Source organism: Ammodytes marinus, assembly GCF_949987685.1.
Source record: "Ammodytes marinus genome assembly, chromosome: 22".
NCBI lineage: Eukaryota > Metazoa > Chordata > Actinopteri > Uranoscopiformes > Ammodytidae > Ammodytes > Ammodytes marinus.
This window is the reverse complement of record NC_137226.1, coordinates 10533565-10561101: the sequence shown is the minus strand read 5'-3', so window position 1 is coordinate 10561101 and position 27537 is coordinate 10533565. Positions and strand designations below refer to the sequence as shown.

General features: G+C 41.1%; 2 protein-coding genes across 4 annotated transcripts in view; both read right to left on the bottom strand.

Annotated features, from left to right (window-relative positions):
• The window catches only part of wnt5b (wingless-type MMTV integration site family, member 5b), a gene marked incomplete at its 5' end in the record, with an annotated part of 89804 nt that extends 77325 nt beyond the window's left edge, over positions 1 to 12479 (bottom strand). For both annotated transcript variants that reach the window (XM_080050717.1, XM_080050718.1), the window contains one exon: positions 12060 to 12479. The remainder of the gene's footprint in view (positions 1 to 12059) is intronic.
• A 12326-nt stretch (positions 12480 to 24805) lies between these two features.
• LOC307268506 (ELKS/Rab6-interacting/CAST family member 1-like) overlaps positions 24806 to 27537 on the bottom strand; it is a 125965-nt gene continuing 123233 nt past the window's right edge. For both annotated transcript variants that reach the window (XM_080051165.1, XM_080051166.1), the window contains exon 22: positions 24806 to 26751. In XM_080051165.1, the coding sequence (XP_079907291.1) occupies positions 26614 to 26751 (138 nt within the window). In that variant the 3' untranslated portion in view covers positions 24806 to 26613. The remainder of the gene's footprint in view (positions 26752 to 27537) is intronic.

Genomic DNA, 27537 nt, shown 5'->3' with positions numbered 1-27537 from the left:
ACTGTCTCTCCTCTGTCTCTTCCTCCCTCTCCTGTGTCTACTGCAACCACTTCACATTGATATTTTATTAATTTGAAACAATCATCACTCATGATCTGCTTGTAATCATGTCTTTTTATATGCCTGTTTTATCATTTATGAAATAGGAAGTGTCAGCTGAAGCAGCTGCGTCATCCTCCCCTGGGCCCTCCTCTGCTCCTCTTGCCCTTCCTGCCATCGCCACATTTGCCCCCGCAGCCTCTGCTGCTACTGTGGCTGGTCCCTCATCAGTTGTGGCTGCTCCGGTTTCAGAGTCCACCTGGCTGCCTGTAAAGCTGCTGAAGACAATCCCACTTCAGGACCACAAGTGGATCTCGGCAGCTCTGTGGAAGAACCAGCGACTGCGCCCAGACTTGAAACTGTGGTACGATCCACCAGAGCCAGCGCTCATATATCACCAGGTGCCCGCTCCAGAGCGCTTTTTCACCCACAGACTTCTCGTGTGGATGCCGTACCACCTCTGGAGGGTTAGGCTGTCCTGTTCTGCGTGTGGGAAACAGCTAACAGGATATGGCGCCCACAAGAGAGCCCGGCACGTTCTGGATGTGGACCGGTATTACCTCCTCATCACAGAGACCCTCTGGTGTCAGAACTGCAAGACCAGCTGCCTTTCCACCAGTAAGGCCATCTTGGACCAGCTTGATTTGGCGCACAGGCTGGAATTCAGATTGATTCTGACGCAGAAGTGAGTATACTGAGATTATATAACCTATCTATCTTATGTTTATTTTTATTTGAAACACTAGATATTAGCTTGTTTTAAAGTTTGCCTCTGTTTTTCTCTCTTTCCCTTTGTTCTACACAGATACGCTTGTGACATGCGGGTGATTCGTTTCCTGAGGGAGAGAACTCTGGGAAACAGCCCCACGTGTCAGCTGTGACGACACCAGGCTCAGCCAGCAATCCAGCTCTCTCCTCCCCAGCTTCTCTCCAGACTGCAGCTGCATCTGACAGGACAGAGGCCCCTGAGCAACAACTGGTAATTATTCTTTTCATATGTTTTATCATGCTGTGACAGTGTGCACACCTGCTCATGATGTAATCAAGTATGTAACATGTTTATAGTATAGGTAATATGTAAAAATCCTAAGAATGAATAAAAGCTTAATAAAATAAAATCTTATAACATTTAACAGATCATGCCATCGGTCTGTGCCACCCCTCCTCCTGTGCTGCCAATGCCCACTCCCCCTCCTCCTGTGCTGCCAATGTCCACTCCCCCTCCTGTGCCTCCCACTACCGCCATCTCACCTCTCCCCATCGCTCACACTGCTGGTCCCTCTGGGGCCGCGGCTAGGACCCTAGCAGCACCTGAGCAACAACTGGTAAGTCTTCTTGTGACACTTTACCCTGCAACAGCTGTGATATTGTGTGTTTTCGTTTTGTTTTTTGATTGAAATGTACTGTGACATTTTCCAGGCTGTGGATGAGTGTGGTGTCCCAGGGATGGACAAAGTGGACAGCCTGGCACAGTACTTGGTGGGACTGAGGGCTGAACCTGGCGACACCATCAGCCCACAACAGGCGGGTACCATAGTGGCTCTGTGGCAGGACCTTCTGCCGTACGACCAGCAGAGGGTGGCCTACTCTGCACGGCACCAGCAGAAGCCATTAGATGGACGTTACCGGGCAAATAAAACTGCATTTGTGCCAGGGGTGGAGAGCATGACCCGGAGTGTGGCCGGCTCATCAGGGTCCCCTGCCCAGTGGCCAGACTGCTGCCGACTCGTTGAGTCAATAATGATTAAGCTCTGCGAGCTGCACAAGAGCCCAAAGAAGCAGGGCAGTCAGTCACTGACGAGATGGACTCTGATTCTGAATGACTACAGAAAGATCAGGCAGCTTGTCCTGGGCAATGGGACAGTCATGCAGGGCACTACCCTGCAGTTGTTTGAGGTGAGCCAGACAACTGTCAACCAGTGGCACAACAGGCGGCTGAAGAGGCAGGACCTCAGCATCCTGCAGCAAGGACTCAACCTTCCTCCCCAAGTCCCTGTTGCTCCGGTGCCTCTCCCACCTCACAAAATGAGGCGCACTGCTGCTCCTGTACGTCCTGGTCCTACATTACAGTACAACCTGCCAAAGAGCACAGTAGGGCAGGCAGTGGACAGGAGGAAGACTGCGGCTCCCCAACTCCATCCCACCCAGTTGCCTGTACAGAGGCAGCTTTTTACACTGCAGCCACCTCAACCTGCCTCTACCCCTTTTCCAAACCCGGTTATTTCACAACCAGTTTTTTTGTTCCCACAAGCCCAGCATCCTAAAATAATTGCCCCTTCTGCTCCCCTTCCATCCCCACCAACTGCCCGCAGACCCTATATTCGGACTGTACAAACCAACCAGTGTCGCCAGTGTCACCAGCCCTGTTTAAAGGAGACTGGACATGGCCAGTACTACGGCCAGAACTACTGTCCTGTCACAGCAACCAAAACATTAGAACAGTGGCAGGAGGAAAAGAGGAGGGAGAGGGCAGATGCCAAAAAATAATCACACACAACACACATACAGGACCTTCTGCCATAAATATTATTAAACTTAGTAAAAAAAACTGATAGTGACATTACTTATAATTGTGTCCTTGTGAAAAGTCCAGGTGGGACGGTTTTATTATGGATAGTTTAAGGTCTCAGGCCTATTCATCTTCCAGGAAGCTGGACTGTCAGATTTCCGATTTGTTTAAATTAGCTATTTATTAACAAATGTTATTTTTTGGTGTATGACCCGTGAATAACAATTTGCTATATTTGTTATAATTGCATATCACATTATACATTGTCAATTGATATTTTTAGACAAATTTTAACTATTTTCTAAGTAGCTTAAGTTAACCAAACTAAATGTCTTCCTCTCTAGTTCAAAGTGAAGTTAGAAAACTCAGTGTATATATATATATTTAGCCTTGTTTTAACTTTTGTATTTACTTGTTTTATTTTTATATACATTTACTTTCTTATATATTTCTTTGTGTGTGCTGTGTTTTTGTATTTATTTCATTTATTGTACTATTTTATTTTATTATTTATGTGTGTGTGTGTACTATGGTGCGTGTGTTTTGTATTAAATGTGCACACTATTTCTACAACAGCGGTATTGACTTTTTATTTATTTAATCTTAAGTAGTATAATATCTAGTATTATAACACATTGTATTCATTAAATCAGAAGAGCTAGGTGCTAGGTGTGAATGTGAGGAGACAGTCAGTGTCACGGATGGCGTGTTGGTGAGAGGTCCAGGGACAGGGGCTTTTTGCTAATTGAGGTATTAAATGATAAGACAGGAATGGAACGGTATAGCAAATTGTTATCAGTGTTTTCAATACTAATTTTAGTTATTGTAAATGAGTAAAGAAAATTATTGGAGACATTACAGTCACAATAAAAAAGAAAGGTTACTTTGTTGTGATCGGTGTTCAAAGAAAAAAAACAAAGGTTTAATCAAAGGTTTTACACTCTTTAGATGTGAGCTTTCCCAGGTAATTTACCTGTCGTAAATCAAGAGGTGTTGACAAGGAGGCAACATCTTGAACTTCCAAGATCAGAGACACTCTTTGATCTCTGATCATTTTCAGATTGCTTTTCATCCTTTCTTGACCCTGCAGTTAAGGGTTGACCACCCTAGCAGTTATGTAATAACTAGCATATTATTTAATGTAACAGTCAAATGTCTACATTAACAACAACCACACACAAAGTAGTAAATATTTTGGTCATTATATATCTCATTTAATAGTTTATTATTATTACATGTCATTCAGCAGACGCTTTTATTCAGAGTGACTCACAACTGGAGCACTCATTCTTACACCGATAGCAGCAGCTACCTTGCAAACCTTTTATACAATATATGGTGCAAACTAACTATCGGGAGCAATTTATGCTTTAGGGACACTTGGACATGTGTCGGGGGGACGGGGGATCGACCCACCGACCCTGTAGTTGAGGGTGGACGCCCTCTTTCTTTCCCTCCTTTTTCCTTTTTTTCTCTTCTTTTTTCTCCTTTTTCCTTTTTTTCCTCCTTCCTTCTTTTTCCCCTTCTTCCCCCCCTTATCCAGACTATTGTTCCCCAGCTTTAGCGGAGTCGGTAGAGCATGAGACTCTTAATCTCAGGGTCGTGGGTTCGAGCCCCACGTTGGGCGCAGTGCTTTTCAGAGGAGAATAAAGTACAATTGTTGGAGCCAGATTAAGATTCCTTGCCATCTGTATGTGAATTCAGTATAGTGTCAGATAACCGTCACATAAAAAATGCCACTAACACTAGATCTTACTGGGAGCAGAGCACAACAACAATACTGAAAATGTGGAGATGGACAATCCTTGACCTGAAAACAGCAACAAAATCTCAATCATCCTTTCTTAAAACATGTATTCTTTATTCCCAAAATTAGTCAGAGGTTATAAGCTATATTCGTGCTAAAAGTGAAATGTACTTAGCTATAATAGATCAACATAAAGTAATGAGATATAAAGGGAAAATATTGGAAACAGAAGAGTCATAGAGACAGGGTTAAAAGCAGAAGAGAATAGCCTTATTGTAGCGAGCACATGTTAAATAAGACTTTTGTCCCGGTGTGTTTGGGTTTGTGTTCATCTATGCAAGTTATTGAGTGTGTTGGACAGTTTTCCGACCCGGTGCAGGTGTGCTGTTGATAGTTTTATCAGCACATGATCTGGGCTACGGAGAGGTGAAGAGAGTAGGGAGAAGAGGAATGGGTAGAGGACTGGAGAGAAGGGAAGCTAGGAGTGAGAAAAAAGAGGGTGAGAGAAAGAAAGGAAGACTGTTGGAAGAGAGGAGCACAGCCAAAAGACATATTCGACATCCTACCCTACCTGACATGATGCTCTCCTTTAATAATGTTGGTTGCAATCTATAGGAAAACGTCTTGTAAGAGTTGATTACAGAGCACATGCTGACCAGGAGTTCGATTGCCATGTTTCTCAACATTATTGGTTAGCTTGATCTAGATTCTGAATTGTAAGACTGATTTATTGATATTTTTTTCAATTAATTCCTATCTTAATATAATTCTACAAATACACATAAAAAGCATTTTCAGTAACATTTTCAGATGAATAACTATTGGATGTTATGCTTAAGAGTAAGAAGACAATGTTAAAAATGTTGAACATGTCTTATCGCTGTTGTAACTGTACATGCTTGGCTGCAACTGTACAGCTTCAGCCAAGCTTTACCTCTAATATGCAAATATATCATGTGCTTGGTTTGATCACAAACGGAAAAGGTGGCTGACAATTTCCTCCTCTGTCATAACCCACTTTCAAATCAGAACATAGTCTGATTGACATACCCCTTTTCAAAACATATTCAACCTTGGATCTATGGATCCAGGGTTGAATATGTTATATAATTCCAGTCTGACTATAAGCCTCTCACAGTAGTCAGGATGGCCGAGTGGTCTAAGGCGCCAGACTCAAGGGTTGATTCCTTCCTGATCAAAGGGACTTCTGGTCTCCAAATGGAGGCGTGGGTTCAAATCCCACTCCTGACAGAGCTTTTACCTGCAGCTTTAAAGGTCCCATATTATGCTAAATGTGTTCCAACATATCCATGCGTCCACGGTGTGCCTAGAGACTGCCAAAATATTAAAGAAAATAACAATCTCTCCTTTTCTCACTCTCCCCTTTTCTGAAACCCCCACCCCTCCCCCCAAAAACACTCCAGTCAGAATTATCCCCTTTTCTGACCTCACAAACCGTAAAGCCAGAAGCTTCCACTGTGCAGCCCACACCCCTATTTCTTATTGGTCCACGGCCCTGACAGACAGAGGGCGAGGCGTATCTGGCTTCGCTTCCGGACAGGGGGCGGGGAGAGCTCAAAGATTGTATATTTACGAGGGGACCTGCAACTCTTTTTTAAAAAATAGGCCATTGTGAGATTAGCTGAACATCAGCATAGTACAATAAATTATCTGAAAGTTTTTTTCAGCAAACAATTAAAGAAAAACGTATTAGGGACCACTAAGACCATATAATATGGTGTATAATAGAACCGAAAAGTGTATAATATGGGAGCTTTAACTCCAGATATTTAAAAATTCAGTATAAGTAAAACCCTTTGAATGTCTTCATGCACTTACACATTAGCTTGAATATTTCTGTATTATGTTAATTGTCGTATTGGTATGTGAAACAAATGCAACATTTCTTTGCATGTTTTGGGGACAAGATGAATCATCAATTCTGATAAGAGGAGCTCATGTAGTCAGGATGGCCGAGCGGTCTAAGGCGCCAGACTCAAGGGTTGATTCGTTCCTGGTCAAAGGGACTTCTGGTCTCCACATGGAGGCGTGGGTTCAAATCCCACTTCTGACATAGCTTTTACAGCAATATACATAAGATTGCCATTACTGTGTAACCATATGGGTTTTATACTTTGCTTTTTATGATATAGAAATTCACTTGACCCCAGTTATATTTAACGGTTAACCTTTAGCAATGATGAACTTCCTGAGATCCTTCTCTGTGTAATTATGAATAAGGCTCCTGATAAAAACCCTTGGGTAGTACTGAGAAATATTTTGTTACAATGATAACAAAAGTGGTAAAAGTTAAATAAATGTCTACAGATCCTTTTTCCAAGTCTTGTTTAACCATGAAAAGATATCATTTATGTTAACGTGTTATTTGTATATTTCATTGACAATTTGAGATTACAGTTGTCAGGATGGCTGAGCGGTCTAAAGGCCCGGACACACCGGCCCGATAATCGCCGTCGTAGAGTCTGGAGGGGGCGGGGACACGAATCTGTTTGGTGTGTGCCGTGAAATATGTCGTCGGGCTTCTTTTGAGCCGGCAGTCTTTCAGTTGGAGCAATTTGATTTGTGGGAAGTGAGGCGGATAGCACAAACAGCTAACAACAGCTAGCCATTGTTTTAATGTGTTTGTTTGTTTCGTTCAGCGAGTACTCACATGCATCAACCCTTGTTGACTGCTCGACACCATGCTCGACACTCTCTGCTAAAAATGGTGCTCTTTATGGTCCATAAATATAAATACATATTTCTATCTATGTTTATGGTCTAGAGAGCCGTCCAATCATTTCCGGCTTCCGTATTTTTTCGGGCCACAATACAGATTAGCGCCGCCTGCTGTTATGGAGACATTACGCCCAGCGCAAGCGTACGCAGAGCGTACGGAAAGTCAGCAGTCGGCTCGGTGTGTTCTTTGCACTTTTTTGGCTGCGACGGGAAGACTGGAGCTCCCTGAAACGGCAAACTCCATTTTCGGGTAGTCGGACTGGTGTGTCCTGGCCTTAAGGCGCCAGACTCAAGGATTGACTCCTTCCACACTGGGACTTCTGGTCTCCAGATGGAGGCGTGGGTTCAAATCCCACTTCTGACAAATGTTTTATTTTATTTTGGGCGAAGGCATTTTCAAGAGGGTATTTCAAACACATAGATTAAACTTGCTGAAGGTTAACAACAGTAAAAGAAAGATTCCTTTTAACCAATGAACAAATTGAACAGCTAATGAATAATAAGGACAACCAGTCCTTCCTGCACTTGCTTTAGACACAAATACAGTTAAAAGATAAATGTTTAAATTACTTATTTTTTCATTTGTATATCGCCTATTATAATTGGCTATTATATTTTTATTTTCTATTATGTCAATAATAGTTGTGTAAAATGTTCTTATACATTAGTATACTTAAGATACATGATGATAATGTCATTATCAGGTTTGAATACTAGATTTGATGTAAATGAGGTCCGTGGTGAGTAAATCATGCTCCTTGGGTCTGATGCTGTGTGCTCTGTGGTTGTTTGGTCTGTGACTGTCACCTTGTACCAGCTTGCCGGATCTATAAAACGGGTTTCAGGCTCTATAAAGTGTCCAATAAACCACTTTTACTATTAGTGTAAGAGACTGCTAGAACCGAGCTGGTGACCGCTACCACTGACTGACCAGACACACACTCGCGCCATACACACAGAGGCTGACATGCTGACACACACACACACACGCTCAAACCACACACGAGCAGGGACAGTCACATGGTTACTGGTCAGACACAGTTTAAGGGTTGCTGGAGTCAGGACCTCTGCCAAACTCTAACCCATGTCACCCCACCCTGCCGCCCGATGACATCACTGCATAGCCCTGAACCACCGGCCCAGAAATCCCCTAAAACATGTACACACAGAGACACACACACACACACACACACACACACACACACACACACACACACACACACACCCCTACATTTTTGGCTACCATTATTTCATTATGACGTTGTTTCTAAACTTATCTTTTCACAATATTCTTTACAAAATACAATATTTACTCTAATGTTGATGGACTTCCATTGGAACTCATATGACTGACTTTGGCAAAGTCATTTCACAGGCAGTTGAAATAAATTTTTGCTTGATTCATTGATTTTGTTTGGTCTTAAAAATTTAGGAAAATTGTGAAAAAGTTCTGTCAAAAGCTTGTTGTCTCCAACCAATTGGTCCAAAATGTGAGCGATTTATTGTATGATAATATAATATAAATCAGAAAAGCAACAAATCTTCACCTTACCAAATTATAAACAGAGAATCTATGGAGTTTAACATTATAAATTCAAATTCATTCTCATTCATCAAAATAGTTGCAAATGTATCTGCCTAAAGATGAATCAATCTATCGTTTCAGCTCCATGTACCACCTGAGCTGTCTACAAATATAGGAGTAGAATCCGAAAAAAGATAAAGACTATAAAGATGACATGTTTCTTTCCCTGTCAAGTCAGCAACAACCTGTTACAGACCAACATAATGAACAGACCAAAATAAAGACACACACACACACACACACACACACACACACACACACACACACACAAACTAAGGACACTCACAGGGTTCAAGTCAACCAATCAGAGACCAGTTTTTGAAATACTGCCTCTTCAACTGGAGAGGCCATCCTCTTCACATGACCAATGTCTGTGTGTGTGTAAAAGGATAATTACTCCAAGGCAACTAAAATACACTCATGTGCCTCCGTATAACATTTGAACAGGTTTTCATGCTTATATTTCATTTAAGAATGTGATTGAGTGCTGTTAAATGTGAAAATATTCCCTAATTTCCAGACCCGTTGTGTCTGAACATATGACACACACACACACACACACACACACACACACACACACACACACACACACACACACACACACACACAATACACTCTTGAATGACCTTGAGTACCCATTGATGCTTGCAGACAACCCATCTTCTCAAATATCTAGTGTGGAGGAACACGCACACACACACACACACACATTACACACTTACTCCCCTTCCCTAATTACCCAGGGAACGAGACACTCAAGCAGCACTTTAGTGTTTGGTAAAATAAAAGGTCTTTCTCACCAGTTAGAGGGCAGACAGACCGACAGACGGACAGGCAGACAGAGACAAATACACACAAAAGTTCAGCAATAAGAAAAAGTGCATTGTGCATATTTCATGGCATTACACTACTTTAATTTGGTTTTCCGCTTGGTATACCATCTAATAATGCTTCATAAGCACAAATCATTATTTTGGGTAGAACCATGCATTTATCCATGTATGCACAAACTTCGGCAACCATGAGCATACAGCCTTCTTGAATTTGCCTGATAGATTTTGAAAGAACTAAAACCCAGTAAAAATGTAAAAAATATTAAATTTTCTTCTGTTACGCAACAATGGTGACATAGCACCTCGAACATCAAAACCAAATCAAAGCACAGGGGACGGAACATATAGAAAAAAATGCCATATCATTTTAAGGAATGCAGAAAAGAAAAAAGAAATCGCTTAAATTGCACACAGAGGGGAAAATAATGCCATGACTGAAATAACGAAAGGGAGGGAGGAAGAGAAAAAACAGAAGTTCACTTGGCAGACAGGGAGGGAGGAGGAAGAGAGATTATCTCTCTCTAATGGCTAACTTGTTGACAGCAACACTTTTCACCACCTCTATCTACACATCTAACATTACTATCTACCACATGCACACACACACACACACACACACACACACACACACACACACACACACACACACACACACACACACACACACACACACACACACACACACACACACACACACACACACACACACACACACACACACACACACACACACACACACACACACACACACACACACACACACACACACACACACACACACACACACACACACACACTTCCTCTCAGTGTTTATCAGGCGGCCTGTCAGTCCACTCTGCAGCTCAGGTGGGTTTCAGACTTTAAAAGCCACAAAAAAAATAGTGAACAGCGAAGCGGAGACGTCACCGCCAGAGTATGACCTGAGCTTTCTGCCAGCTCCTCACATGCTCAATGTGATTTCCCATGAAGCTCACTTTCCTTTGCTATGTCTGCCCTTTACAAAAACACGAAAAATGTGGGAGAGATTTAAAAGCGTTTTTTTTCTTCATATATTTTAATGGGTACTTACGAATGATGAATCAAACCTTTAACAATATTTATGTTATGCTATACATGTTTGTATTCCTGTCTATTCCTGCTGAAATTGGGCTGAATCACCTTTTCATTCATGTTTTTGGCTCTACTGAGAATGACATGTCAACGCAAACGATATTGCTTGATTAGGACAGATTAAAAGAATTACACGTTTTTTTTGTTTTTTTTTAACGATGAAATTGATATTATTTCTAAGTTCACCCTGCATTTGTGCTCAACATGTGCCGGAAAAACTGACTGTTTCTAGATCTTTAGCCAAGTTCTGTTGAGCTAAGAACCAATTTCTGATGTTTAATTACTAGGGTCAAAATTCCCCATAAAGCCTCCATAGATAAACTGATCACGAGCAAGTACACACGCGTGCAAAACTCCTACCCACACATTGTCGACAAACACACTACATGCATATAAACGTATAAAGTTGGTCTTGTTCATTCACAGCTATAATTTTTTGTATATTTGAATACATTTTCATAATGCTGTCTGCAGAGCTTTCTGATTTTAAAATCTTGCATCATCATGGAAGTACCAACAAAAGCCCACAATTTAAACACAACACTTAAGTTTACATTTTTCCAGAGTAGTTTAGAAATTAATAAATTTCGCATTTGTTATCACGTTTATACATAGGTCTTTCAGTGTACTCTTTAGTTGAGGACTTCCATTCATTTTCAATTTGATTGCTCATGTCTGACACACAGAATCCACCTATAGGCCAATAAACTAATATGCAGAGCTCATAATCTACCATCCTATTCCACCTGCAATTGGTGTGACCATTTTGTGTCTAATTACTTACAGAAATTAAAGTTGTGTCCTCAAAGACTCACAATCAGACTTGTGTCAGTGTGCTGTTTAGATGCCATACAGAATCTGGCCCACAGTAAGGCAGAGCAGCGTCTCCATATATACTGAGAGAAACATTTGTGCAACATTTCGACCAAAATAGTCCTGGTCTCCACCGCAAAGCGAGAGGGCTGCCTTCATTTAGGCCGATGGGGTTGGCAGATCACACACACACACACACACACACGCGCGCGCGCGCCCACATAAGCACACACACACTGCACTTCACCAATGTCATATGGGAGCCAAAGTCATGAAATGAGCCCATTCTGTAAACTGTAGACAGTGACACATTGTGGGGACAAAAAGTCTACACGTACAAATGGAGTAGAGTCCCAAAAAAAGCCAGAGGATTAAATTGACACCAACTTTTTCACATTTCACTTTAACATGTGCATCAGGTTCAAGTTCAAATCTCTCTCATTTTAACGCAGTAACTCCTGCAAACTTAATCAAACGTATTGCAACAGTCAGAGATGTTTCTAACTCTAATAAGGTTATAACAAAGCTTTGATAGGTGTTAAAGAAATCACATGTCTCAAATCATAGACCTAAATGACATTTAGGCTAATCTTGTATGCATATGCTTTGTTTAATCTCTTCTGATAGAAAACTCATCTTTCATAAAACATTTTTTTTATAAAAATATGAATGTGTAGTTCTTACCTGGTCTGCTGGGTTCGAATCCAGTTGTTGCTCGGAACTCCAAGAAAAGTTTCTCCTCCCACCATCCGAAGCGTTCAAGTCCGAAAAGTGTGACTCTCTGCCCGGCTAAGAAAACTACAGGCAGATCGTTTGGTTTATTGAAAAAGGGGGAGAAACCCTTGAATCAGATCCCACTGCAGCCCGCGGTATGATAACAGACACTTGGTAACTTTTTGGACGATTCCTTCCACAGTGCTCGACCCCCTTCAAGGAGAAATACCACACGAAAAGTCCTTGTCTCTTGAGTCACAAACAGTCGATTTATGGGAGAGTGTTTAGAGCGCACCTCGCTGTGAAGCCTACAGGCGCGGTGTCCTCAGCAACAGGTGTCAGAAATAAAGTGTGATTTCTTCACGGCCATCACAAGTTTCCAACCAAACGCTCTCGAGCTAATTACGCACGCAATGAGGAGGAGAGAGAGAGCTCTCCAAAGTTTTTACGCGTCGAGAAACACGAGCAAGAAGTTTTCAGCCGCTGAGGCAGAGAGAGAGAGAGAGAGAGAGAGAGAGAGAGAGAGAGAGAGAGAGAGAGAGAGAGAGAGAGAGAGAGAGAGAGAGAGAGAGAGAGAGAGAGAGAGAGTGAAACAAAAGAGCTGCATAAGTTGACTGTGTTTGTGTCTCTGCCTGGGACGACTCTCCCCTGCTCTGATTTGGACCGTGCAGCTCAACAGCCCGCCGGTGGAAAAATAATGAAAGTTGTTTTACGCAGATGCATGGGACAGAGGGCGGGAAAGATGTGTCTCTTGATTATTTACCAGACAACAGGGAAGAATCAATCATTGTGGGGCGGACCGGGATTTGAACCCACGTCTCAGTTTGTAAACCTAAACAATCCATCATCTAAAGCAGTGGTTCTCAAAGTGCGGCCCGCGGGCCGCCAGCATATCTGGCGGCCCGCGGCCCGCATTGAATTATGAATTATTAAAAAAATATATATATTATTATTATTGAAACGCACGGAGGGGATGCGTCCCCCGTAACAGTAAAAACAGTACAGGGGTCGAAACACTTAAATATCCCTCCTAATTGTTTGTATTCATTCCCCACTTATTAAACTTGCAAAGTTCGGCTGGCTTCTGCCTCTCGTTGCAGACGGCTGGTCAGCCTCCCGCAGTGCAGCAGGCATTGTAGTGGTCCCAATGTAAGTTGTTAGATAGTGAGCTTGTCAAGCCCAATACGATGCACTTTCTCACATTCAAGGTGAATTAGATTAGGTCAAGTGTGGATGGATGCTAACATTATCTGGTTTCTAACTCTTTTGCCTAAAGTTTAGCTAACAAACTAACGTTAGCTAGCTGCTGATAGCCATGGAACTATCTGCCTAGTTGACTGCTGATAGCCCACCCTGTTTATTTCCAATGTATAGTGTCATAATAGTTAACACTGCTGCTGCATCATGAGTAGTGAGTCCTACAAAAAAACACTCCAAAAGGTGATACGTTTTCAATGTGTAGAAAGTTTTGAACAATAAAGTAGAATAAATATTTGAATGCAATAGCCTACAGAATGCCTCAGTGCCTTGATTTATATTCCATTAGATGTGTGTCAATGGGAGCGAGTTGTCTTTTCCTTAACATTTCCACCATAAATAAATACAGAAGACACAAATTACTGCATAAAAATTTACCAAAATGCACAAAATGAAGTGTTCGAACCTCAAATTTTTCTGGGGGACAACCCCCAGACCCCCGCTTTTAATCTGTCTTCCCCAATGTTGAAATGAGACCTAGCCCTTCATTTATTACTTTAAATGTGTTAATTACACAGTATTGGATGCTGACCAATACATGTAAACTGTAAAGACGCAAAGACGCTGGCCATTGAAATTATTTCAGTTTTATAATTTTTTTTCCTTCGGCGGCCCTCGGTCCAATGTTGGGTTCCTAAATTGGCCCTCAGCTATCAAAAGTTTGAGAACCCCTGATCTAAAGTGTGTCCAGAAGTGAATCAATTAATGACTGGCCATCCTCACATCAGAATAAAAAACTATCTGTAGTCTAAGCATTGAGAGCAATAAAAGCAGTGAGCACTCCTGATAATGCTGTAGGATTAAAGGTAAAGAAATAACTCATCGTTAAAATCTCTCATTTTAACGCAATAACTCCTGCAAACTTAATCAAACGTATTGCAACAGTCAGAGATGTTTCTAACTCTAATAAGGTTATAACAAAGCTTTGATAGGTGTTAAAGAAATCACATGTCTCAAATCATAGACCTAAATGACATTTAGGCTAATCTTGTATGCATATGCTTTGTTTAATCTCTTCTGATAGAAAACTCATCTTTCATAAAACATTTTTTTTATAAAAATATGAATGTGTAGTTCTTACCTGGTCTGCTGGGTTCGAATCCAGTTGTTGCTCGGAACTCCAAGAAAAGTTTCTCCTCCCACCATCCGAAGCGTTCAAGTCCGAAAAGTGTGACTCTCTGCCCGGCTAAGAAAACTACAGGCAGATCGTTTGGTTTATTGAAAAAGGGGGAGAAACCCTTGAATCAGAATAAAAAACTATCTGTAGTCTAAGCATTGAGAGCAATAAAAGCAGTGAGCACTCCTGATAATGCTGTAGGATTAAAGGTAAAGAAATAACATCTCTACTGATATCTTTCTCTCTCTCTTAAAATCACATAAGAGATTAGACTTTGCAATTGATTAGTTATCAGGTAATCAAGCCCTATAGGTTAATGCATGAACACAATCACAGGGTTTTAAATATACATAATTACATTGTGCAGGTAAAAGCGGCAACACGAGTACAGTGGCGGCTCCTGACAATAATCTCATGGGGGGCAATTGTTGCCATGATGGGTAAAATTACCTAAATCAGATAGCTAATATGACAATGTAATATTGCATTAAACTGTTTGTTTTTCCTGTTCATCTGGCATAACCACTATATGGCAACATCAGACAAGCATTGTACATACTGTACAGTATTTTTGGACATTAAAGCTGGGGTGGAGGATTTGGGAGAAAATGGCAGTTGGGATAGAGATTCGAATCCAAATACCTCAACTGCGCCACTTGTTCTCTTTGGTCCCTCCCCTATGGTCCCTCCCTGACACGCTCTACACCAGGGGTATTCAACTAAAATTCAAATAGGTCCAGTTAGAGAAAATGTCCTCAAGAAAAGGTCCGGAACATCATAATATCTAACTTGCGTTATGATTCAGTGTGATATATAGTGAAGTAGCCTAGTAGTTGTATCAACGTCTGCATGTAATTAACAACTGACTGTCAGATCAATATAGAAAGAACAATTCAAAAACATTTCAACAATATTTATTCTCACTTTTAAATAATTATAGATATATAATACTGAAGATATATGTATTATTTAAGTGACTCAACTGAAACTAATCTCTTCATAGAGAAGGGCTGCATTTAAAAATAAAATGGTGAAAATAAATATAATAATAATCTTAAAATAAAGATAAAATATATAATTCATTTTTGAAAAATTAAATAATTTTGAGAAATATTTTCAATGTATCATTTCTAAACTTCACTATACCTACTATGTTTGTTTAACATAGTAATCTCCCACTTTGTCTAATACTGGATTTTTATTTTGCAATTTTGAAAAGCTCTGAAAAAGTGACATGTCAGAAACTAAACCCCTGTAGGGGGTCTGGGGGTTTCCCCCCCAGTAATTTTTTTTTGTGTTTTTAGAATGTAATCGGAGCATTCTGGTGCATTCTGGGGAAAATAATAAAAGAAAAGGTCAACATTTAATATAGTTAAGATGAATAGAAAAATTAACAAAACAACATAACTTGCTAGCAGCCAGATAACTGGACTGAGGGACGGATGACCACTAGCTTTCGCTAATGTTAGTGGGGGCTACTGCCAAATGTCTTGCTAAAAAATTAACCTGTATTTATAAATTCTGCCATTACTAAGAATATGTAAAACTTAAAATGTAGATAATTGAAACTACATACAAATTTTTTTTTTAAATAATGTTTTTCCTGTTGCTGTTGTGGGCAGTAGATGCAGTGCTGCTGGCGATTGGTGATTATGTCAATCTTATGTCTTATGTGTGTCATCGTATGTGTGTCATTCACACATAGGTCTACATCAGGGTAATAGAGAGTCCACATGATTGCACCTTGACCGGTTTTCACCAGTCTTACAAAAGGGGGAAAAACCATCGATAGTAAATAATAGGAAAAAACTCAGCTGTTGATCGCTCGTTAACTCGCTCGCGACACACGGAGCCGGTGAGCGAGCGGGCGAGCGAGAGAGAAAGCTGTCTCTCACTCTCCTCCCGCTGTCTTTCTCACTCTAATCTGACTTATTTCGCTGAAATTCTCGTAATTCTTGCACTTCTCTCTGTCATCTCTCGCATGATAGCTCACTGTCTCTGTCTGTGAGCCAGCCTGAGCCGGGAATGCACAGATTCGATTGGCTGCCTGAGTAGCAGGAGGCGGGATGGCTTAACTCGAAAGCATTTCCTGATTCGCTAAACCAGTACCGTAAAGTCTAGAAAAGCTGCGCCGGTCAAAATAGAAGCGCCCCGTCAAAATTTTAAATACTTAAATAATTGATTGACTACAGGTCCGGGTCCGTATAGGACGGCGTCTGGGTCCGGACCCGGACCGCGGTCCGCCTGTTAGTGACCCCCGCTCTACACCAACAAAGTCATGCCAAATTTAATGGACAGTCCCAACAGCCAATAAGAACAGAGAATCGGAGCCTCGCTCTGATTGGTCAAAGTGTCAGCTCATGTTAACTTTGACCAATCAGAAATCATGTAGGCCTACCCCAGCTTTAAATTAGTTAATTTCTTGAATAAAATAATTTGAGCTCTAAAATGATTGAATTATCCCGCTGTGGCCATCACAGATAAATTGTCATCTAGGCCTACCAGTGTGCTCCTCAGGTAGGCTACCTTTAAAAGTGAAGAGACCTGCTCTACACTTAATCACAATAATCTGATTGACTTAATCTGATAACATTTTATTTTAGGCGCAGTAGTTGTGTTCTGATTAAACAAAAATGGATGCTGGAATAGTATATGTGCAACATTAACAGTGCTAATCATCACATTGGTTTGGGTTAGGCTACTGTCTCAAGCACTTGGTAGGCGGGGTTTATGCCGGACGGTGATAGCAGCTGTCAGAGGGTGAATCTCAATACAGGGGTTGCGGTCTATGAAGGCTGCATTTGAAGACCGATTGCGTCATAGCGGCGTGCAAAGGTTGTTCCATTTGCAAGGCTCCTTGCAATGCTCCTCATATGCGGCCGAGAAATGCAGCCTTCGTTTCACGGTTTTGAAGGCTGCATCAGATGTAGGCCTATCCTTCGCAGCCCAACATATCCCATGATTCATTGCGTTTTTTTCAGAGATGGCATACAATAAAATAAAAAATAACAAAACAGCAACGTGTTGCTCCATCTTATTAACTTTTATCTTCCTTTATTTTTTTCTTGTACTTTTTTTTCTTTTCGTCTGGTAGGCAAGTTCTTTTTATTTTTTCCTCTGCTGACAAGGCTGTTTCCGTTGGCAGCTATCAGGGTTGCTAGGCAGCACAGGAGCGGCGAGTCGTCACGCAAGGTAACGGCTTGTTACGCAAACCGTCCCGTTTAACAACGCTCGTTCGGCCCTGGTTCGGCCTTCGAATCGGCCTTCATACACGTCCTACCAAGGAGGCGGTCTCTGTAACGGGATACAGCTAGAGTAAACAGTCTATGGATCAGCTGTTGAACGGCGCAGGCTCGTCCATATGCAGATTGATGTTTAATGTTTGTTTTACTTTTTCTGAGAGGTGATGCATAGGGGTGAGTGACACCCGAAGTTGTCCATGTAGTGTCTGTGCTGCCATCAGGATGGATAAAAAGCTAGTCCATATTCAACATGCAGCGGCAGCAGAACAGGGGCCTGTTTCAGGTAGCTGGTTTTACATACTCTGGGTTTAACCCTGCGCTCTGAGTTGGTCAACTCAGAGCGCAGGGTTGATAAGCAACTCTGGGTTTTCGGTTTCAGAACAGTGGATCAGCGTTGGGTATATCAACTCTGAGCGTGTTCACTCTGGGTGGAGCGTGTGCATAAAAGCCATCGTCAATGGATCGCTGATAACATGATTCACCATGGAAACAGAAGAAACAAATGATTGATCCTCCCACTTCTCCACTTCTCAAAAAAGAAAAAAAGAAATCTCCGCTCCTCCCACTAGAGTTAGAAATATTAACGAATGAGCTTATGGTAGCCTATGGAGAAGAATTAACGGGATATTGTCTCATAACTCTGATCTAATCTCCTCGGCAATTCAGAAAAAAAAACAGAGCAAACATTTTTTGTCAAGAGAATCATTTCGCTTCCGTATGAGAAGCCATAGTCTATTTTAAAAAGTTACGCATATCAGCTGTAAAGTAATAAAGCTGGCGCGGCACAGCATTGCTGCTGACAGTGTTTTATATTTGCTGTATAATATGTTGGCAAGCTATAGTCTAATAGCCTACTGTGCAGCAAACAGAACAGACTGTCGCTTCTTTTAAATGGGGAGTGAAAGACATTAACGTCAAGACACATTAGGTGACAGTTTCCATTGAAGAGCCTGATTGATTTATTACCAGATCCATTTTCCTCAAGTGATCACAGTTTACATTATTATATAATTTTTATATTCATATTAGGCTATTTAACGAGGCTCGTCTGTGACTTTAGGATCGCAGAAGTGAACTGTAACGATCGCGTGCAGCCGCAGCGTTACATGAATCCACCTGACATAAATCTGTTCAGTGACACAGACGTTAAAAAACATACAATACAAATAGGTTTATTAATCTGAATGTAGAGCATGTCACGATGTGTAAGGTGGCCGCCTATATGAACGGACCGAGGGCTGAGAACAAGGCTGATCAGATAAATGATTGGTCAAACGTAAAATCATCAGGAAATGATAAAAACATCCCGATGGAGATTTCTGTGGAGTGATTTTGCTTCAAACTGTACAGGGACGCGTGTGACAGTGACACTCTTTCTTCAGTCGGAGCTGCAGCGTAAAGTGAAAACAAACTCGGGTAGGTCTAACCACCTCCCGAGCAGGTTAGACCCACGGCGTATGTTGCCGCAGTAACTGACTCTCGGTTGCACTGAACCTGCTACCTGAAACGGAAAACCCAGAGTTTCCACCAACTCAGAGCGAACAAACTCTGGGTTGCCTCAAAACCAGCTACCTGAAACAGGCCCCAGAGCGTTAGCTCCTTAGCCTCGTACGACGCCCGTGAAAATTTGCGGTTATACTATCCCCCAATTCATCTTGGTAAATGCTTGATGGTTAAATGTTGTCTGGGAAGGACCTAGTCCTTTTAATGACATGATCAAGTAGCTTGCCAGCCTGAGTTGATATAAAGTTATCTATGTTGGTCTTGAATATGACCGCTCTGGGTAGCAGACCGGACATGTGACTGTATCAGTCACTGTAATTGGTTCACTGTTTACTGTACGTATGACGACAACACGTTGGGGCAAGCATCCCTCCGGAACCCATAGAGATTGCATTGCGAGCATGATGATTAGGAGGCCTGCAGTTTGAAAAAAAAAGTTTTACATTCAAGTCTATGAGATTTTCAACCAGCCTGAAATCGCCCCAGAGTGACGGTACAGAACACAGACGCTGATTGTACACAATGATATTCATACTTAGATGCAGGTAAAAACTGTATTGAAATAATAAATTATCATTATTATTATCAATATTATATTTTAGTTTTTTGCTGGTATGGGTCAAGGAGAGCGGCACCCTATCGCCCTTTATGGGCGAGCCACTGCTGCAGGAGTGGGATTTGAACCCATGCCTCAATTTGGAAATCAGAAATCCCTCTCCTAAGGAAAATCACAATTTTGGTCTCTTCATGGGATTTGAATACAATATAAGAAATATAAAATATCTACAGCCCTGTCAGACCCTTTTTGTTCATAGATAATGCTGCAGGAAAAATATATATATGTCAGGAGTGGGATTTGAACCCACGCCTCCATTTGGAGACCAGAAGTCCCTATGATCAGGAAGGAATCAACCCTTGAGTCTGGCGCCTTAGACCGCTCGGCCATCCTGACTACTGTTAAAAGGAAGAGATAAACAGTATTGATTTCCCTGACCTGATTGTAAATGCACCTTTTGTAATTGGGCTCCATTTCCAGGGTCCGTCTCCATTTTTATTTTAAAATCGTTTTTATACTATTGTTAAGAATTCCCACTTGCAGAATGAATGGTGCCAACACACGCTGTCTGCCATCTGCCCTGAACAATGTAAACCGAGATTCATCCGTGAAGAGAACACCTCTCCAACGTGCCAGACGCCATCGAATGTGAGCATTTGCCCACTCAAGTCTGTTACGGCGACGAGCTGGAGTCAGGTCAAGACCCCGATGAGGACGACGAGCATGCAGTTGAGCTTCCCTGAGACGGTTTCTGACAGTTTGTGCAGAAATTGTTTGGTTATGCAAACCAATTGTTTCAGCAGCTGTCTCAGTGGCTGGTCTCAGACGATCTTGGAGGTGAACCTGCTGGATGTGGAGGTCCTGGGCTGGTGTGGTTACACGTGGTCTGCGGTTGTGAGGCCGGTTGGATGTACTGCCATATTCTCTGAAACGCCTTTGGAGACGGCTTATGGTGGAGAAATGAACATTCAATGCACGAGCAACAGATCTGGTTGACATTCCTGCTGTCAGCATGCCAATTGCACGCTCCCTCAATGCTTGTGGCATCTGTGGCATTTTGCTGTGAGACAAAACTGCACATTTCAGGGTGGCCTTTTATTGTGGACAGTCTAAGGCACACCTATGCACTAATCATGATGTCAGATCAGCATCTTGATGTGGCACACCTGTGAGGTGGGATGGATTATTTCAGCAAAGCAGAAGTGCTCACTATCACACATTTAGACAGATTTGTGAACAATGTTTGAGAGAAATGGTAATATTGTGTATCTGGAATGAATTTTAGATCTTTAAGTCCATCTCATGAAAAATGGGAGCAAAAAGTGTTGCGTTTATATTTTTGTTGAGTTGTATTATTATTACATTGTATCATATTGCTTCCCAAAACATTAAAAAAAACATAACAACTTTAATGCCAACAATCTGATAATTGATGATGTGATAAATGATCAACTTAACAAATCTCATCTGTGCAGTTGTGTACAGTTCAATAACTTAATTACATTAATTCATGATTTCAGACCCAAACCACTTCTATTTTGGTTTTGGTCTCTTCATTAGATTTGAATATAATACAAGAAATATAGAATACATCCAGCCCTATCAGACACATTTTGTTCATAGACAATGGAGCAGGTAAAAAAATAACAATTGTCAGGAGAGGGATTTGAACCCACGCCTCCATTTGGAGACCAGAAGTCCCTTTGATCAGGAAGGAATCAACCCTTGAGTCTGGCGCCTTAGACCGCTCGGCCATCCTGACTAATATAGAAAGAGAAAATGTACAGGAGTGATTTTGCCTACCTGATTGATCGTTAACGCACCTTTCTGAATTGGGCTCCATGTCCAGGGTCTGTGTCTACCTTTTATGTTGGTTTGCTGTTAAACTATTGTTAAGAATTCCCACTTCACTTCTTCATATTGCTTCAAAAATACATAAGAAACATGTAAGACTTATTTTAATGCCAACAAACTAGTAATGGACAATCAGCTTTCGTATTATCTATCCTTATCACATGTTGGGATATGGCAGCTTGGGAGAAATTTTATTTTCAATAAAAGTGTCAGGAATGGACAGACGGAAGGACAGAGGAGGGAAGAGAAAACGAGGGAAATGTTTTCGTATAGCCTGGTGGATGTTTGGACTGTCCGTGGCTAACAGCTTATTTTAGCAGCTCCACTCCTCTCACATTGTTTTTATTTCCTCTCAAAAGTTTTTCCTATACCGCTCACTACCTCCTTCTGTCTATCCCGCCAGTTCTCTCCATGTGTACTCCTCCCTCCATCCCCTTTTCCTCCCCTCCATTCATCCCACCTAAAGCTCAGTAATTCATTTTATGTACAACCTCCGTCTATTAGGGTAAAATAATGTGCAAAAAAAAAAAGCAATCATCCAAAACCAACAAGCAACAAGTTTATGACTTCAAAACCACAACTGAAATCATTAATTATTCAGCTCCAAAACATGTAATATAAAAAACTGAGTGTGTGTTTTAGGTTGAGCTGCTGTTTGTTTTGGTCTCTCCCTCTCCTCTCTCTCTCTGTTTTCTCTTTCTCTCCATCACCCTCTCCTTTCTTTTTTCATGTGTGATGTGATGTGTGATGATTGAAACCACATCTACCCAAAGCCAACGAGAGCCCTCCCCACTTCCTCCTGCAGTCACTCAATTTATTTCTCCTCTCCCGGTCCCCCTAGTGTGTCTCAGTCCCACCGCTATATATATACACACACATACAGTATATCACATATGGAACGACCGTAAGCGGATATGTTTTCTTAACCACACACGTGTTCAACAGCTATCTCAAGGACATCTGTGTTTTCTTGTGTCGTGAACCAGAGATATCCAGCACGATCTTGTCAGGGTTCATCTCTGCGAAGATAGTGTGTGTGTATGTGTGGGAAGCCAGTTAACACTTTGGGCCTTATGTAAAATTGTCCCTTAAAGAAAAAAAATTCACAGTATTTATTATTTTGACCCGTTGAGATATAGTATAGTATACAAAAACACAAATGCTGCAAAACAATTCTACACACACATAGCCTACACATTTTCAAAGTACCTTTTTAGAGTTTAAAGTGTCTACAAGAGCTTTCAGATTCTGTTGATTCTAGCGGCACCTTTGGACAAAAGCAGTAGTGTTCCCGGGAGATCTTACCTGTGCAAAGGCATTCATATTAACCCTTTTATCATCAGAGGAAAAATGAGACTGCTTCATAAACATTTAAAAGTTCCTCATAGGTTGTTTAAATATAATCATTGTTGGGATTTTGAAGCTGTTTGTTCCACAAGCTGTTTCAATACCGGCCACAACTTGTTTTACAATGATGGTTTATTTACACCCAAAAATCAAGGTGATTTAGTATGTTCACTGACAGCTTTAAAGTACACTTTTCCTGTGGGAAACCAGCTTAGCATTAGCAGTGAAATTGAGACACAGTATTTGATGTTAATCTTCCAGCTGAATTCATTTGTGATCGAGAGCAAGCATGCGACTCATGTTTGAGCCATTATTTGTTCCACTTATCCCCTTTTCTTTCCCAATGAGCGATGTCAGACAACAGGACATTTACGAGCTCTGGCAATAGTTTCTTTAAAAGGCCTATACGTTTGAGTATTTTTGGCAAGTATGTACTTTTACGTATGTCGTTCTTTGAGAAATATCTACTGTATTTAAATCGTTTCTTCTTGGTCTGAGCTGAAAGAAGGTTCGAACTGCATGAGTTACAGCGGAGACAAGAAGATGAAAGTGTGTCTGGTGCTCGGTGGGTCTTGCCTCTGTTCTTTCCTACCCATCTCTCCCTCCCTCTCTCCATCACATAAATCAAGGAGTTCATACATGCGTATCCTCTCCTCCTCCTCTTTCTCGCTCGGTCCGTTCCTTCTGTCTCCCTCCAATGGCTTTTATTAGGACAGTAGATGGAGAAAGCAGAGACCAGCCCTCCCCATCGCAAAACCCAGGTGCCGACACACGTACAAAAGGGCTGCCATATGTGAAGGTAAACACTGGCACAGATGCACAGCATTTTTACAGACTATCAAGGAGTTGCTTCTTGTGTGTGATGTTATTTTTCATTGTGTGAAAGGACGACCCCAATAGCCTACTGATGATGTTTTTGAAAATTCCTCCCAGTGGAAGTCAACGGTCAGGTTAGGGTCGAGGTTCAAGGTCAGTCGAGCTGGGTGGGTGTGCGTTAAACCAGGTTTTCTAGTTGAATGAGTTTGTGCGTGTGTGTCTCTTTCTGCAGGGTTTTTCCTGTGTGATTATATATTATTATTATATTATATGAGTACTTTGGACACTTTAAGTGAATTCACCTGATAACACTTACATACTTTTACTTGTGTACAACTTTAAATACAGTAGTACTGAGTTACTAAACAGGTAAATTTTAAACCTGTACACACAATTAACATGGACTCGAGCCCATGCTGTTGGAAACAATGCATTTTAACATGAGTTTGTTAGACATTTAAGGCAATAGTCATGGCAGGGCTGGAGTGTTTGTTTGTGTGTGTGGTAATGAACTGGAACAGGATGAGGCCTGGGGTATGGAATAATGTCATTATTGTGGGCGGTTAGGAAAATAAACCACTGGTGACAAGATAAGAAGTGCAGCTTAGTCTGCATGTGAGAGAGGGAGATACCAAAGAGGCCAAAGGGAAAGGAAGGAGAGGAGAGGTTAGCAAAAGTCAGTAAAGATGTCGCAAAACTCTTTCTTACCAGCAGATTAAAAGAGAAGAGAGAATATTTCTCAGATAATTATGTTAATCTTTTATGACTTCCTTGATTGGTCAATTTTAGTTTTGTTGTGTGTGAAATGCTGGAACTTCCAGTTCTTCCAGCCTATAAAAAACCTTAATCAGCTAAAATATGAGAAAGAAAAATCTGTCATGTTTGTCTGGGAGATTTAAAAGGGGTCCCAAGTTGAAAAACATTGAAAACCACAACCTCAGTTCTCCCTTTAAGAAAGATGAAAAGACCAAATCCTTTCACAATAAAACAAAGATAAATTCATATTTTATTCCATTCTCTCTTTACGATTTTCCAATCCACACAACAAAGCGACGGTGAGTCCCTGTCGTCAACATTCCCAAATGACAAAACATTATCGGTATAAAACAGACAACAAAAGACTTGGATTTACAACACAAGCTCTTATCAGACTTTGGAGTTTCATTCCTAAACAAGAACCATTTGCTTTGAGCTCACTGGTGACGTCTGAGGAAACCTGTTCGCAAATGAAACTCCTCATTTACACCAAAGTGGCTCTGGAGGTGTGTTTTTTTATACAACGCTTAGGTGCCTGTTCAGAAAGCCTAAAAGGTGTAAAATCAAAATAAGCGTACAGTGTGTAAATCCCCCATCCTAAGGCTTTGTGTCCACCAGGTACAGTATTAATTTTAAGGGCTTAACAGATGCATGTGGGAAACGTCAGTCACGGCTTCAGCACTCGCTACCGTACGAGACGAAAAAAAGAAAAAGAAAAAAAAGTTGCAACAATTTATACTTCTAGTCCTCTGGTGCTGTAAGCATTTAACTCATGCTAAGGCTGTCAGGAAACATCAATGAGTGTCAATTCTACTGTAAACAATGAAAACAAGAAATAGATGCCGAGAAAATGTTCCCCGTGGACACAGAGCCTCATGTAGGTGCAATATACGGTAAGTTCCCAGTAACAGTCTCCTGCTACGGAAAAAATCCGCAAATCACAACAAAAAAAGAGATGTTGACACATTATGTAACATAGCAACCAATACATGACAATATTTTCAATTAAACAAGATTAGTTTTATATATATATATATATATTACTAAAAGCAAAAAAATATATAGAAATTATTTCATATTGCCTCCCTCCCATGAAAACAAAAAAAGAAATAAAAGAAATGTTCAATACAAGTGGGTAAGTTCTGCACGTTAACTCTTAAGGGATTGTCACACATGGGTAACTCAACTTTATGGACACCGTAACTGAACAAAGCATGTTTTTCCTTACACAAAACATATACACTGGTGTGTTTTAATAAAGGGAGTATTGCGAGATTTATTGTAACTTGTGCCTTTTATCAATAATAATTTGTGTCATGTTTTGTAAGGAAAGCTGTGTTTCTGCTTAATAAACACTCTTTCTACAATTAACACAACTACAGTATGAAGGGAGTCCTGCTGAAAGAAACAGCAAAGTTGGGTTTTTATCAGATATCAGACAAAAAAACAACAACCAAGAAATTAAAAAAATAAAATGGAAACTAAAAGTTGTAAATATAGCAGCAAATGATGTAGAGAACCAAAGGCAGCTGAAATAAACACACTTTTGTATCTGAACCAAATCTGTAGTAACAGCGTGGCAAGCTTGTCTCACTTGAACCCTCTTTATAAAGTTTGAAAAAAATCTGTTTCCCTCCATAAAATACATCGGGTCACGATTACCTGGAAGGACAAGATGGCCGTTGTGAAGTGTCATTGGTGGCATGAAGTGCGGCTAGGAAAACATGTTAACGTCTCAACTATTTCCAATGAACTTGCATGCTGACAAAGCACTTTGAAGTATAAGATGAACAATGTCCTGGCACATTGTTCAAAATAATAGCGACTAAAGACACAGTGGAAGAATATTTTTCAGTAATGACGTTTTGTTTTTTTCTCAGTGAGAATGACCGAAGGAAGAGAAGTCTTCACCCTCATGTCCGACACTGATTATATTCGCCTGTCAGGGGATGATGGGTAGCATTCTGGAGACTTCTGCGGTTCGTGGCTGAGTTGTGAAATGTTTGCGTGTGAATCCAAATGTATTCGCGTGAGCTTCTTTGCGTTTCACCCAGTGTGTGTGTGTGTGTTCTTGTGTCAGCAGCTGTCCTCCAGAGCGTTGACAACTTGTTCCAAAATGTCGGGGCATCGGTCGGCGATCTGCTGCAGGACCTGATTGGCATACTCCTGCAGCTCCGCCCCCTCCTGCTCACACAGCGCTAACTCCGCCTCCAACTGGGAGAGGAGAAGAGACACAGGAAGAGAGAGAGAGAGATCTTAAGACATTGTTAACCCCGTGAAACAGCCAACAGAGCATGTGGAATTTAAAGGAAAAGTTCAAATGATTTTCTTTCTTTGGTGAGAGATTGGATGTCACGCTCAGTAGGAAGCTAGAGCAAGAAGGTGGTTAGCTTAGCTTAGTATACAGACTGGAAGGAAAGAGAAGCGTGACGCGTCACAGATTTTTTTTTAACTGCACAGATTAAACAAACTTTTGGTAAACTAGTGAGCTGTTGAAGTGCTATATGCAAATGTATTTAAACTGGATGCTACTTTATGCTAAATGCAAACAGGTTGTTTAATTTAATGGGTAAATGAGAGAGAAGAATCTTTCTTCTTATCAAACACCTGGAATGGAAGCAAAAGAGCGTATTTCCCAGTATGTTTAACTGTTTATTTAATGTTACTTTAAGTTGAGAAAGAGAAGAAAGACAAAGACTGACATAAAAGAAAGATAAAACAGTTTTAAATCCAAAAAACTGTCAAGCAATGGAGCACAGGGCGAAAGAAAAACTCTCCCTGCAGGCCCATGGACGATTAAGAGGCATGTTTAAGGTGCAGTGCGTGCGCACACATGCACACGCACACACACACACGTGCATATCAGACTGTAATCTGAAAACACCACAATGTAGTTCTTTCTGCCCATACAGAGTGGAACATTTCTGTATGAGAGCACTGATGTTATTTTCTTTGGCTGCTGCAGAGCTGAGCCGTCAAACCTAACTGACTTAATGACCA